This window comes from Sminthopsis crassicaudata, chromosome 4, assembly GCF_048593235.1.
Source record: "Sminthopsis crassicaudata isolate SCR6 chromosome 4, ASM4859323v1, whole genome shotgun sequence".
Classification (NCBI taxonomy): domain Eukaryota; kingdom Metazoa; phylum Chordata; class Mammalia; order Dasyuromorphia; family Dasyuridae; genus Sminthopsis; species Sminthopsis crassicaudata.
This window is the reverse complement of record NC_133620.1, coordinates 258,291,326-258,306,290: the sequence shown is the minus strand read 5'-3', so window position 1 is coordinate 258,306,290 and position 14,965 is coordinate 258,291,326. Positions and strand designations below refer to the sequence as shown.

General features: G+C 32.6%; 1 protein-coding gene across 1 annotated transcript in view; it reads right to left on the bottom strand.

Moving 5' to 3' along the window:
* DST (dystonin) overlaps positions 1-14,965 on the bottom strand; it is a 570,187-nt gene that overhangs the window by 206,352 nt on the left and 348,870 nt on the right. Inside the window, 9 exon segments of the mRNA XM_074310618.1 lie at positions 365-493; positions 579-1,041; positions 1,838-1,992; positions 3,079-3,172; positions 5,896-6,023; positions 6,125-6,220; positions 10,350-10,469; positions 12,459-12,565; positions 12,668-12,780. Coding sequence (XP_074166719.1) covers positions 365-493; positions 579-1,041; positions 1,838-1,992; positions 3,079-3,172; positions 5,896-6,023; positions 6,125-6,220; positions 10,350-10,469; positions 12,459-12,565; positions 12,668-12,780 — 1,405 coding nt within the window.

The following is a 14,965-nucleotide window of genomic DNA, read 5'->3' as shown; positions in this document are numbered from 1 at the left end:
AATGTAATAAGCCTGGAAAAGTAATCTAGAACTATATTTTGAAGAGATTTAAATGCCAAACAAAACAGTTTATTTTTGCTTCTAGGGCTTACAGGGAGCCACTGGAATTTACTGAATAGACGAGTGACATGGTCAGACTTGTGCTTTAAATAAATCACTTTGGCAGTTGGATGAAGAATGGACTAGAGAGCCAAAAGACTTGAAGAAATGAAACCATTGGGAAACTATTTTAATAGCCTAGGTGAGAAGTGATAAAGAGTTGAATTAGGGTGTACTTGGAACATTTATTAATTGCTTGATTTATGGGACATTCATAGGGGAAAATGTATTTTAAAATGAAATACAAAATTTTTAATACACATACCTCGCTGATTTTAGCTTCTTTAAGGCTAGATTCAAATTCTTCAATAGCTCTATGAACATTTTTGTGATTTTCTAAATGGCTTTCAACACTTGGTAAATCAGACCCCCATTCAGTTCGATCCAATTGCACCTTAAAAGAGCAACAAAAGCCCTGGTGTTAATAGGGAATTGCTAGAAAGAAAGGCAGAGCTGACAGCTGAAGTCAAGAAGTTTACCTGCATTTCATCCACCCAATTCAAGAGATCTTGAACAAATTTCATGTTGATTTCCTCTTCTGTTAAATTCTGATCTAACAAAGAAGATTTCAGAAGAGGTTTTCGGATTTGCATCAGCTTGAGTGTTTGCAATGAATTTGTGTCCACTCCTGATCCAAAATTTGGAATTAATCCTGATGGAAAGCCAGGTGTATAGGAAGGAGTAACAGATGGAGTCAGTCTGGAAGTCAAACCTGATGACAAACCAGATGTCATACTGGAAGGGGTGAGTGAAGGTGTTAAACTCTGGGTCAGCCCTGAGTTTAAGCAGGGATTTAAGGTCTGTGCAAATCCTGAGTTTAAACTTTGTGTTATTCCTGATATCATGAGCTTTGTCTGTTCTGTTGTCAGAGAGCGTCCTTTGCTGTACACAGAAGAACATTCACTTCTTAAGGCCATAATTTCATCACGTAGTTTTGCAACCCTATAAGGCAATTACAAATGCTTTTTAAAATCTCATTACCACATACAGAAAAGCATTTTCCCCTATGTGCATTTTTTCAAAAATGTTTTGCATTTGAATTTTAGGAATTTTAAAGGACCTTTCAGAAGTGGTCAACCCACTGAAAGCCAAATTTCCAGGGCTATACTTACCATGAGAATTTCTGTTCTATAATTTCAATCACTTCTTTCAATTTAGATAATTTCTTAAAACTGAAGTAATTTTGACCTGATACCTCATTTTGACAAAATTCAAAAGTCAATATCCTCAATGATATGAGGAAAAAAAGATTGAGAAAAACGCCAACCTAATTCACAGCTTCCACCCACGTAAAGTCCAAATACCTTTTTGTCATGTTCTATCATTTCAAAATCTGCATATTGTCAAGCATAAGTAAAAGGTTGTTTTTCAGATTTCAAAAAAAAAGAATGTTAATGCTTTTCCCACTCATGTTCAATAGCTAGGAAAAAAATTTAACCCAGTTTCTTCATTTTAAAGATGAGAAAACTAAGGGAATAATATATAAATGCATTTGAAAGTTAGTCATTTGTTTCTATCCATTATGATAAATATGGAATTCTTATGTAAATCAATATAGAAAGATATAGTACAACAAGCAAAGTGACATTCACTCTACATAAGAAAAGATAAATATCATATAAGACATATCAACCAAATATATTCTTTTCCTAAGATGGTTAATTCTAAACTCAGCACAAGCATATACATACACATACCTACATACATACATATGTGACAAAAATCAAAAATTATTTACCTCTGTACCAGCTGATCCGCCTGATAGTATTTTCCATCAATAAGAATTTGAACATCAATTACATGCTGGCGTAAAAGATTCTCACTTTCAAGTATGTATCCAGCAATTTCTGCTTCATTCTGGAATTGCAGCCCTGATTCTAATCTTTTAGAATCCTATATTTTAAGACAAATATTAACAGTATTGTCACAACTGAAATTTTTTTTAGTGTTTTAAGAATGCCAAAGAACTTTATAGATATTCTTATTTAATCTTCACAGCAATAAAGTGAGGTCAACACTCTAGGCATATGATGTCTAATTTATAAATGGGAAAAAAAAAAAAAAGGGAGGCACAGACAGGTTTAATGACTGGTCCAAAGTCATATAAGCTGTTAGGATCAAATGAGATTTGGTCTGAACTATATTAAAAATAAATGTTCATTAAGTTTTTAATGGCATAATGGATAGAGGGCTCATCTCACAGTCAGGATGACCTTGGGTTTAAGTACCATCACTAATACATGTTGGCTGGATGACCCTCAGTAAGCTTTCAACTTTTTGGTACCCCAAGCAACTCTCTAAAACTATATTTTGGAGAACAGGGACTGATCTACAGTGGTAGAAGGAGCTCCTTATTAGCAAAGGAGGGAGAGGGAGAGAGAAGAGAGAGGGGGAAGAGAGAGAGGGAAGAGAGAGAGGAGAGAGAGAGAAAGAGAGAGAAAAAGAGAGAGAGAGAGAGAGAGAGAGAGAGAGAGAGAGAAGAGAGAGGAAAAGAGGGAGAAAGGGAAATAGGGAGAGAGAGAAAAGAAGAAAAAGAAAGGAGAGAGGGGGAGAGAAATAGGAGTAGAGGGAGAAAGACAAAAAGAAACATGGAGGAGGAAATAGAGAAAAGAATAAATTAGTTAATAGATAAATACATTAATGAATTTTTAAAAACCATACAAATGAATGAATGCATAAAAATAGTTTTGATTTTTTTTTTATCACAGGTGCAGGTTAGACTAAAATCAAAAATTTTTAAGTACTTGCTTATGGATTCTTAGTTTTTCTTCCATTTTGATGGCTGCCCATACCCTTTAAAAAAATGCAGATAGCAATATTGCGATACAAAAAATAGCTTTTTAATTTTCTTTTTAAAAGGCAGGTCTGAAAATCCTGAAAAGATAAATACCTAATAACTTCTTAACCAACAAATGAGTATTTCAATGAATCAAGATTCATACTACCCACCAACTCTCTATGTCCTAAATGCTAACTTACAGCTTGCAGGGCCTTTCGAGCAAGTATCAGTTTGTCTTCACAGACTATACTGTCCCTCTGAACCCGGCTTGCAATCTGCTGCAACACTTCCAACCTAAAAGGAGACAAAATATTAATGGCCTTTTACTTTCTTGATTAGAAAAAGTCATCTCTACTGAAAACACAATAAAAAGTTTATAAACGTGGTGAAGAAAATTTCAACCCAAATATATAGTACCTGTGTCCATCAAAGGATTCATTGCCAAAGCTTATACAAGAATTGATCAAAGTTGGTCCACAGTGGACAGAAAGAAAATTCTCATTTGAGTCGATGCTGGTGCGGGTGCTGGTGGTATTGCTCCTAACAGAGTCGCTGCTATGGTAACTATAGCTACTGCTCTGCATTTTTTATTCTTAGAATAATCTTCACTCTTGGGCCATTAAAACCAATTTAAAGCAAGAGCTAGTGAAGAAACTCCACAAAAAGTACTGCTTCCAGGGGGAAAAGTAGCTTCTGAATGATGGAGCATTGTGGCCTTCTTTAAATAGGCTTCAACATGCATATTCAACACACAGCAAATAATATTCTGATAACTATTCAAAAGGATCTAGCCTAAAGCTAGGCATATACCAGTTGAGGTTTGCCTTTTGTAGCCTGCATTAAATCTCAACAAGTACAGACTAATCAGGATGATTGGGGCGTCACTGACAAAGATAATGCCAAATACTTTTCCTAAGAGTCACAACATTTAAACTAGGTAAAAAAACAACTCAGTTTCCAAAATATGGCTCACTATAAACTATATATCGATTACCTTTTCTGTTCTTTTACATAATGATCAGTCCTAATATCTGGATCACTATAAGGATCTTTCTTTGAGAACTGATCCTCAATTTATAACATTATGTTAAAGGTTGACATTGTAAAATGTGAAGGAGAGAACTGCATAGGTCAATTATGTAGTGTATAGTGACAAACCATTACACATGGAATAAGATAGATTTTTATTCCTAAATTATGGGAAGGATCTTGTCTCTGTAGATCAAAGTAATCAAATACTTTCCAAAATCATTATTTTATTTTATAATATATTTGTTGTTGGTCGGTCATTTTTCAATCATGTGCAACTCTTCATGACACCATTTGGGGTTTTCTTGGCAAAGATTGAAATGATTTCCCCTTTCTTCTCCAGCTCATTTTACAGATGAGGAAACTAAAGCAAACAGGGTTAAGGGACTTGCCTAGGATCATACTGAGTGTCCTGAGGCCACATTCAAACTCAGGTCTTCCAGACTATTTATAGCCATATTGAATGTGCCCTCCATAAGCTCACTTCTAGCTATACTAACTTAGTGCTTTGTTTTTTAGGTTGCATTTTTTTTTAAGCCAAACCTCAATGACAGCAAAGACAAAACTCACAAATTTTATCTTCACTTATTTTTCCCTCTTGTGGTATGCAAACTCTTCCTTTACTCCACCTCTTTCCCACCTTATGCCAGGTAGGGATTATTTGAAATGCCCAGGTAGTGCCAACAAACTTGTTGTATCAAGAAAATGAAGGCATTTGCCCAACCCATTATCCAATGATTTTATGCTTGCCTCCCCAGTAATATAAAAGCACTAAATCACAGAATTCCCTTTAAGTTCTGCTTTTTAAAGAATTTTCTCTCTTTGGATTTCAGTTGTCTCTGCAAAAATAAAGACGGAAGGAATCAATAATTTCTATTTATACTAAACTCTAAATTTCTAATCCTTTGATTCTTAGGATACAAAAAGCAGCATCAGGTTTTTCTATGCCAAATATAGCTAACTTAAAACCTTGTTGTCAAATAGCTCCTTTATTAATATATAATTTTTTAAAAAATTAATTGACATTGCAATACAGAACACTGGGAAGATGGCCTTTAAGATCCTTTCCAATTCTTCATGCTATAATACTACAATCATTTTCTTTCTGTCCCAAACTACAATTCATAAATGAAGTTTTCCAATATTTTAGTAAATAAATATGCTATCTAGTTTTGGTTACCTAGAATATCAGAACCACATGCTATATGATTCAAGATGATTTTTATCCTAACGATCCAGCAACAAAGGTATCTTATCAGGTTGTAAACTTTCCAATTCACGTACTCTTATCTTTGTCCTCTTCAAGAAAGGGGCATCATGATTTTCAGTTAATTAAAAGTGGAATAATGGTTTTCTTCCTTGTCTATCTCCTTGTTTTAAAGAAGAATCAAGCTGATTTTTTATATTCTAGATAAGAGGGTGTAGGCAAGCAAGGAAAAGATTTTTGATTACAGGTTTGAGTACAGGTGCCCCAAGCATAGGAGATATGAAAAGATTTGGTTACTGTCATACTGCAAAACACTTTGCTAATAATAAAAATACCATTTCCATCTCATTTTCTATAACCCATTTCTAATTCTTCTATGTCCTTAACTGGTAGGCCTAATATGAAAAACAGTCTTCTTAACTAAAAACAGAAAAAAATTTAAATCCCTGAAGAGGAATCAGTAAGGAAACTGAACAAAGATTCCACCTCCCTTCTTAATCCCTGTTTATTTTTTTTCATGGAATTCCATATTTGCTACAGACTTCTCTATCTGTCTACATATATCTGCCTCTCTTCATTTCCTAGGCACTAATAAGGAGCATTAATATTCTCTCAAAGTATAGTCTTCTATTAAATGATTTCTGAAACTGCAATGCAAACTAGAATAATCCTAGATTCTGAGTTTTGGTATGAAAATCCTGGAGACAATAGGTATATCTTGGAATATATTTGAAAGATAATATTCATAACAATAATCACATGAAAATATTAACTTTTTTACCTCTCCACTTCTGGCCGTAGAGTCTTCTCCCGCTCAAGCATGGCTATAATGAGTTTTCCCCATTCTTTTTCTATATCATTTGGATGGTAGCCCTGAAGGAGTTTGATGCGTCCAAACTCTATCCAAATCTTGGGAGAAAAATACAAAAGAGCAATGTAAAACATATATCAAAAATATATATTGAAATTGAAATTGAAATATTGAAATCAAAAAAAAGTTGCATACTTACCTCTAGTAATTTATAGAGACGTTTAATTTTTGACTTTTCTATCTCCTTTGGTGGAATTTCTGTTTCTTTAAATTGTAAATATTGATTATAAAGTGCCTGAAATAAAACAGAAAAGATAATAATAAGGATAAGACTTCAAAGATTTATTTTCACTATTCTCTAATTTTACCACTTTGAATGTCAACTACTCTTGTCTTCTGTCCATTGATGGAATCTCTTTATAATATTGTACTAGGGAGCAAGGCTGATATCCACATTAAGGAAAGATATGATATACCATATTGTTTCTGTATGTAGTTATATTTGGGGTTACTGCACATAATAATCTATGTAATTCAAATCCACATAATGATTAATTAACTTAAAGAGCATTTAACAAAAACATGAAAAAAAATATATCAAAGGATTTTTTTTTTTTTTTATTGATTAGTCATGTCTGATTCTGTGATCCCCTTTTGGAGTTTTCTTGGCAAAGATACTAGAGGGATCTGCCATTCCCTTCTCCATTTCATTTCAGAATTAAGTGTGACTTGCCAAGAGGCACACATTATATGAATTTGAGGCCAAATTTGAACTCAGGTCCTCCTATTTCCAAGACCAGCACAATCCACTATGCTACCTAGCTCTTTTACAAAAATAATTAAATACAATTTCTTATCAAGAACAATGGGTTCTCAATTCTGTATAACAATTTGGAAATATGCCCAAAGGGTATAAAATCCCTTTGACTTCACAATACTAGTACAAGGAATGTATTTCAAAAGAAATTTTTTTTAAAAAGAAAAAAGATATATATATATATAAATATTTATAGCAGCTCCTTTTCTAGTGCAAAGAATTGGAAACTGACAGGATACCCATCAGCTGGGAAATGGCTAAGCAAATGATGGTATGTTATTTTAATAGAATACTATTGTGCTATAAGAAATGATGAGAAGAATGCTCTCAGAAAACCTAGAAAGATTTCCATGAGTTCATGCAAACTTTAATGTACTGTGTACAAACTAACAGCAATAGTGTAGGATGATCAGCTGTGAATGACTTTCGTCTTCTCAGCATTACCATATTCCAAGACAACTCTTGCCTTAATGAAAAATGCTTTCCATAGCCAGAGAAACAACTGATTGTATCTGAATACAGATTGAAGTATACTATTTTCTTGGGGGGTAAAGAGGATCTTCTGTTTTCTTTCACAGCATAACTTTTGTGGAAATGTTTTACATAACTTCACACGTGCCTTCTCAATAGGGGTAGAAGGTGAAGAGGGAAGATGTCTGGAAGAGAATTTGTAACTCAAAGCTTTAAAAACAAATATTTAAAATTGTTTTACCTATAACTAGAGAAAAATGTTAAATAAATTTTAAAAATGGAAAAAAGAAAAACAATAGGTTCTGAGTTAGACTGTCTCAATCACAATTTTGGCCATTTAAATTCATGATATGATGGTAAGTTATTTTACCTTTTTGGATCTCAGTTTTATTATTTACAAAGGAAATGAATATTTACACTACCTAGTCTTTGAAACTGAAATTTTAAAAGTATTTTTAGAACTTGTGGGGTTGTACAAGTGTGAATTATTATAATTATTTTATAATGTTTAAGCTCATTAATACATACTGGCAAAATGTAAATTTTTGCTTCCTATAAAACAGGGGGAGCTAAATTTTATTTTAATTTATAATTCCAAAGGCCAAATATAATAAAGATAAAATGAGTTTCATTGTTTTGTGATAGTTTCAATCATATACTTAAATTATTATCCCATTTATTGCTCTAAGAAGCAGTTCAACTAAAATTATATGTGTTGCTTCAGGTCTTGTAACAATAATAAACAAGTATTAATATTTTAAATGACTTCAAACTCAAAATCATATTAAAGTAAATCCCATATGCTTAATTAGATGAATATTGATAAGTGAATATTCTATCTTCATGGACATCAAATTTTAATTCAAATCTAAAAATTCTAAGACAAAATAATATCTGGCAGATTTTGTTCTGTACCTTGTGTCATAATAATAATATCATCCTAAGATCATTTCAGCCTTTGTACTTGCTTCTATACCCTCTGCTCCTCTGAATGGAGGATAGAATGGGGAACTCCATTCAAAACATCTATTTTAAAAAGGATCCAAGACAGCCACATTTTCATTTCCCATCTGGCTATGCTGCTTTAGACTTTTTTTAATCATACTTCCATGCCAAGTGACCTCCATTCCTTTTCCCCACCACAACCCTTCACTCTGCCCCATTGCTTTTAAACTTTCTTCTATGTATATTATCCTCTTTATGGGCAGGAATTCAGCTATAAGGATGCAGAGGCACTCTATGTAAAATAAATTGCAACTACAGAGCAGTATATAAATTAAAACTATGTTATCTTCCCAGTTCATCATGTCACTTACAAATTGGCAATCCCCATATTTCCTCAGTTATTCCAGTCACCTACTGAGATTTATATCAATCAAGAGGCAATAGCTAGGATATATTGAAAACTGTATTTGAATGTGAAATCTCTGTTACATATTTTCAGTGCACTTGAATTCTTGTCCATATGCATTTACTGAATGCCTTCTTCATAGACAGTGCTAGTGAAAATGAAAAAGTGACCTATAATTTCAAGAAACTTATACTCCGAAACTACCAACAAATGTGAAGTAATTTCCTATATAGTAATACATTTCTCATAATAAGGTTAAAATTTATATCAAAGGTCAATGTTGATACATGAACACACTAATTCTCAGGCATCAAGCTCAAATGATCTGAATTTCTGTTGCCTGATTTGACCATGAAAACATAAAAACTAAAAATCAAGCTGGATCCTTTAAATAATATTTAAATTATTAATTATTTTAAAATATGTATTACGACATTCTCTTATTGAGCCCATCAGCAAATCATAAAAAGTTAATTTTTTCCATTTATGTCTTTGCTTATATTTATATGCTGCTTTTACTTCAAGAGAGCTCAGTATAAATATATTAAAATAGTAATTACTAGACCATGTAGTCAGGCAAACTAGAAGTAAAGTCACACATATGCTATATGTGTATATGTAAATGGAAATGTCTATGTATATATGTATATGGATGGATATATGTATCTATATATGTTTCATGAGTATGTGTGTGTGTGTATATATATGTACATATATATATATATATATATATCAAGATAAATATATAAACATATATAAGTATAGCCTGATAAAAATAAGAGCTTCTAAAGAAAAATTTTTCTCTTGACAGAGATGTCAAAATTATGCAATATTGCAAAATTAACTCGAACAGAAATTCTCTTTGTGAGGGTCAGAACTGTTTTTGAGGAGGTTTATAACTGGTATTGTTTTTCTTCTCTTTAATCTTGGTATTCCTAGAATTTCAAACTGTTGATTTAATTTCTATATTCCCATTTTCTTTGATATAAATAATAATAAAATACCAAAGACAATATACCACTCAGCAAGCAATAGAGTCATTCTCATTCTCAGAAGGTGATTAGACCTTGGTTTTCCATTGTCACTAACATAATGTTGGGTAGAGGTAGAGCTTTTCCTCTTCATACCTGTCTTCCTTTCAATTTTTCTATGGATGAGAGAATTGCTAGCAAGCAAGTTAACAAGGTTGGACCATTAATGGGGTGAGAGGATATTTGAATGTTTTTCCATTAAAATATAAGACCTATGGGGGCAGCTAGGTGGTGCAGTAGAGCAAACACCAGCCTTGAATTCAGGAGGACAAGAGTTCAAATCTGATCTCAGACACTTAACACTTCCTAGCTGTGTGACCCTGGGCAAGTCACTTAACCCCAGCCTCAGGGAAAAAAAAAAAAAAAAAGATAAAATATGAGACCTATGCTGAGGGAAAACTGTCAGAACTAAGTTCGTGCAATCCTCTTGGTTGCTGCATTCAGAGGAGAAAGGTTTTGTATTTTATTTAAGTTAGTATTATTTTAATTGATTTTCTAATCTCTGACCAATAATACTGGCTTTGTAACATTTTATGCTCTATTGGTATTTCATTGAATGTTAATCCTTGAACCTGGACTGCTAGACAGGCCAACATTAACTCTTATCCAGTCTTGCTTGAATTTTTTTCTAGACTTCCACTAACAATGAAATTATTATAATACTAAAAAAAAAAAATAACAATGAACTGGATATAACTAAGCTCAATAATATCATCCATTGAATGAGAAAAGTATAATCACTTATGGCACTGACCTTTAGTTCTACAGGATTATTGGGAAATGTTCTGTCAGACATTATGGTAACATGGTGCCTGATCCATTGGATGAGGTAGTTCACCATATTCTGGTATTCAATCCACTTAACTTCAACATCCTATAAAAATACAACACAAATAATTAAAAATGAATATGTGCACAATAAAATTTTAATCAATGTTTTTCATTTAACTTTTTCATTTAATAAGCATTTATTAAGTACCAATTGTGCCAAGAATTGGACTAAGCATGGAACAATAAAAGACAAAAAGTAAAATTCCCCAATCTTTCAAAGAGCTTACATTCTCCTGAGAATAGAATTATAAGAATTAGATGAAGTAAATACATGAAAGTGCTTGAAAAGTACAGAAATGCCACATATATACACATACAAATACACACTGTGTACATATATGTGTTTATGTGTGTGTGTTTGGGAGACTCTGACCCAAGACCACCCTGTATGGTTTACCCATATCAAAGAAGGCACTGTACAATGTAAGCAAAGTAGAATGGAGTAGCTCAAAAGAAATGTGAGATGCACAAATTTAAAGCCATCTCCACTCCAAATGTCCATATGGACTGTTTGTGACCAACCTATGAATCTTCTGAGCTCATATTGGTCTGAGCAACAATAGTCAGACACAGTATACCTTAACCCCAACAAAGTAATGTCATTTTAATCCTCTTTGAAAAGGAAGGACAACCACCAACCATATAAGAGAGAACAATGTAATGAACTTACAGGCAGGTAGGCTTAGGTTCAATCACTACCTCTCTCTATATATATATCAGCTATGTGACAAAGACAAAATCATTTTGTTTCTCTCCATGCCCCAAATAATTGTCTAAAATGATAAATTACAGAGTAATGGCTAATCTGCATTGGGGAATAGCTTCCACACAGATGAGATAAATTATATGTCCTGAACAACAAAAAAAGGAAAACATTTTATACACACATATACTTTTATGTGTATATATACATATGTGCATTCACACATGGATGTAAAAATACACATATTATGAGGTATAATATATCTGGTAGTTATAAAGCACTTTGTTTGCTTAGAGCTTTATACAGGTTAATCTTATTTGATCCTCATAACAATCCTAAGAGGTTACATCATCCCCATTTTACAGATGTGGAAACTGAAATTGAGATACATTAGGTGGCTTGCCCATGGTCACAGTATTTTTAAATGTGTGGGACAGGCTTCAAACTTTGGTTTTCCTGATACCAAATCCATGGTTCTATCCAATGTACTAGCTAGCTGTGATATTAATCAAATGAAGAGCAATTTGGATAGAGAAAGCTGAGATTATATTAGATGTATACCTCAAGGATTCCAAAAGTGTTTCAAAAGTATGGTCGTTAGCCTTGGACCATGAAGATCAATACCCTTAATAGATTTCACTGAATTTTGGTGAATAAAAATAAATTATCACCTGGCATATAAGACTTTGGAGATAGCTGTTTTTATGACAAAAAGATGAATAGTCATATATGCATATGACAAGCTCATACATGAAATGAAGTGAAAGGCTTTAGTGGAGAGACATTAAGCTTAAATGCTGAAATCTCCTAATTCAAAAGTATAGATTATATATTGTACAAAACAAGATTATTTTGATATGATGCCTGCCCTTATGAAACTTCTTCATATTAATTATCTCTATCTTTAATATCTACAAGGTATCTATTCCATATTTACATATTTGACTATTTGATGGATTTGTCTATGTAACAATAGAATGTAAGCATCTTAAAGAAAAAAACTGTTTCATTTCTGTGTATTCACAGAACTTTGAATGAATAGTAGGTTTCTGATAAATGCTAGTTGAATGAATAATAATGTTAAAATTTTATATAATATTAGTCAATTATATTCTGAGTCTGAATTAAGTATTTTAACTAAAATTATTTAGAAAATGTTCAAAATTGAAGTAATGACTCATTAAGTTAAAATGGCAAGTTAGTATTCTTTATCTAGTTACTGATAGTTAATAAAGAACCCAATTACCTAGCCCAATGATCAACTAGTAATGTGAAGCAAGGTAAATTAATTTGAGATGGATTATTAAGCTGACTTACTCTCCTACTTACATTAGCACTGATGCCTTCACCACCTTCTGGTACCTTGGGAAATGCATCATAGAGTGATGACACATATGTTATCACTGACTTTTCATCAGGTGAGGAGACATCAACATCTAAGTGGCAAAAGGAATTGGTTATTTCACCATGCTGATTGACTAAGTTGGATCAAACTTTTATAATAGGTAAGATATATCAGAGACAAAATAACCACTCACCTTCAGGGTCAAGAAGTCTTATGACACCAATTTTTTCTGCTACATAGAAAGCATGTTCTAAATTTGCAAGGTTGCTTTGAACAGCAACGGTATTCATGTCTATCAGGTCCGGCCTAGAAAGGAAAAAAAAAAAAAACACACATTATACTTATTATGCTCTGCTTCAGACTATAAAATACATACACACAGACACGCTTTTGTGTGAGAGATTCCATTAAAATTGTCTTTGTAAAACCAATGGGAATTTATAGTCTCTTTAATAATTTCTTTTTTTCTGTGGAAAATGGGGAGAACTGACACAACACAGAAATTTGTATTTATATAACAACAAAAATTAAACCTTTACAGACTTCTCATATTTTCATAAATATAGTCGTTATTTACCCAAAGTTATACATGAATGAAAAAGCATTTTAAGTGCTTATTTGATATCTATCAACAGCCCATTTATTAAGAAACTAATATAGGTTGGGCCTTGTGCTAAGTGCTAGGAGTACAAACACAAAAAGCAAGATGGTTTCTGCCCTCAAGAAGCTTACATTTTAGTAGAAGAAGACAATCTGTAAGGGGATATATTGATCAGGAAGGAAGGGGGTTTTGGTTACATAAATCACATGGATGGTGAGCAGAGTTCTTAAACATTTGATTTATATACCCTTTCCAAAAATGGTTAGTGTTCATTTGATTTAACTATTGCCCCCAGAGCATACAGTAGTAAGCAACACCTGAGTGCAGAGCGGTAGGTCTCAGAAGTGGTAGACATGATGAATGTTCATAGATCATAAGTCATTGTCCATTAATCTCTTTAAGATGAACTCTCCACTGCAGATAAAACTCTCATCACTGTTTCTTAAACAGTGCTAGGTGCTGACTTTGAACACCATTGTCCATGCTATTTTTTCCATCCAGATTACCCTTCATCTCAGTCTTATTCCTATTCATCCTGAAATGTACCACTTAAATTTCCTATCCGCTATGAAGCTTTTTCTTATTATTGCCACTTTTCACTAAACTCAACAGCATTCATTGCTTATGAAAGACATCTCACTATGTCAATACATGCTACTTTGCATGTTATTCCCAATAAAATTAAAAGTCCCTAGAACAGAAAGATTTTCTCTTATAGTTATTGTTTCTTCCTGATCAAAATAGCAGCAAATGTTTTTAATGTGGAAAAATATATTTACTTGGGGATGAGAGAACCTATACCCTGTTATAGACCTATGTGCACCATGCATTCATTTAGGTATGCCTATTACTTTGCCCCTGAGGCAAGTTCACAAACTGTTTATTGTCCAAGAACATAAAATATGTGCCTTTTTTTATTTTATTTGTTTTGGGAAGGAGGAGGGTATTTATCTCTAGTCCACCAGCTGGTCCACCATTCCTTTTTAAACAAATAATCCTAAATTCTATTTCTTCTAATCTACTGAATGATTGCAAATGCTATTAATATTCTCTAAATCTGTCACCCTAGGGGAAAGTCCTGGCTACCCTATTTATATGTCCTAGTTATGGTTTGACATACAAGTACTCTCTCTGAACCTCAGATTTCTGAACTGTAAAATGGAAATAATATTTGTACTATTATCTCACAAGTTTTCAAAAATATCACTATAAAATATGAGAAATTTTACCAATCTTGTATCCCTTACACTGACAATTCTTATGTCAAACTAAATATCTTCCCAAAATATCACTTATTTCACATAAAATGATTAGAGAAAAAGCTTAATTTAAGATTATATTGCAGAGACCTAAGCAAATTTGTTTTATAATCTAGACAGGAATAAATATTCAAAGCTTTTTGTGTAAAATGTGGTACTGTTTCCATAAAATCTACACTTTCTGGTGAAAAATGGATCAGAAATACTCAGCCTGACAATTTTTTGAACAAGAAAGGGCAAGTTGTTTTATAAACCCTGCCATTACCAAATAAAAGCAAACACTGAGTAATTCCAGTTACTGAAGAATAAAGTTTTCACCAAGGAAAGAAAGACTTTCTTCCAAATGACAGCATGGTTTTAGCACAAAAACAGTTTATATCTCATCTCTCATAAATCAAAATTAGAATGACATTTTTAATTTAATGAAATAGAAAATACATCACCTTAATATAATCTATTTTTCTTTATTGTTTTTCATTGTTCCTTCTTTTAAAGTGTCCTAAACAGTATGAGAAAATAAACTTGGAAAACTGAAAGGGGGAGGGGGAGATTCTTAAAAGTATTGGGGGGGAGGGGAAATAGCAATATAGAGTTTCCAAAATACTTTTTTTCTTCCTACTTCTCCATCGAT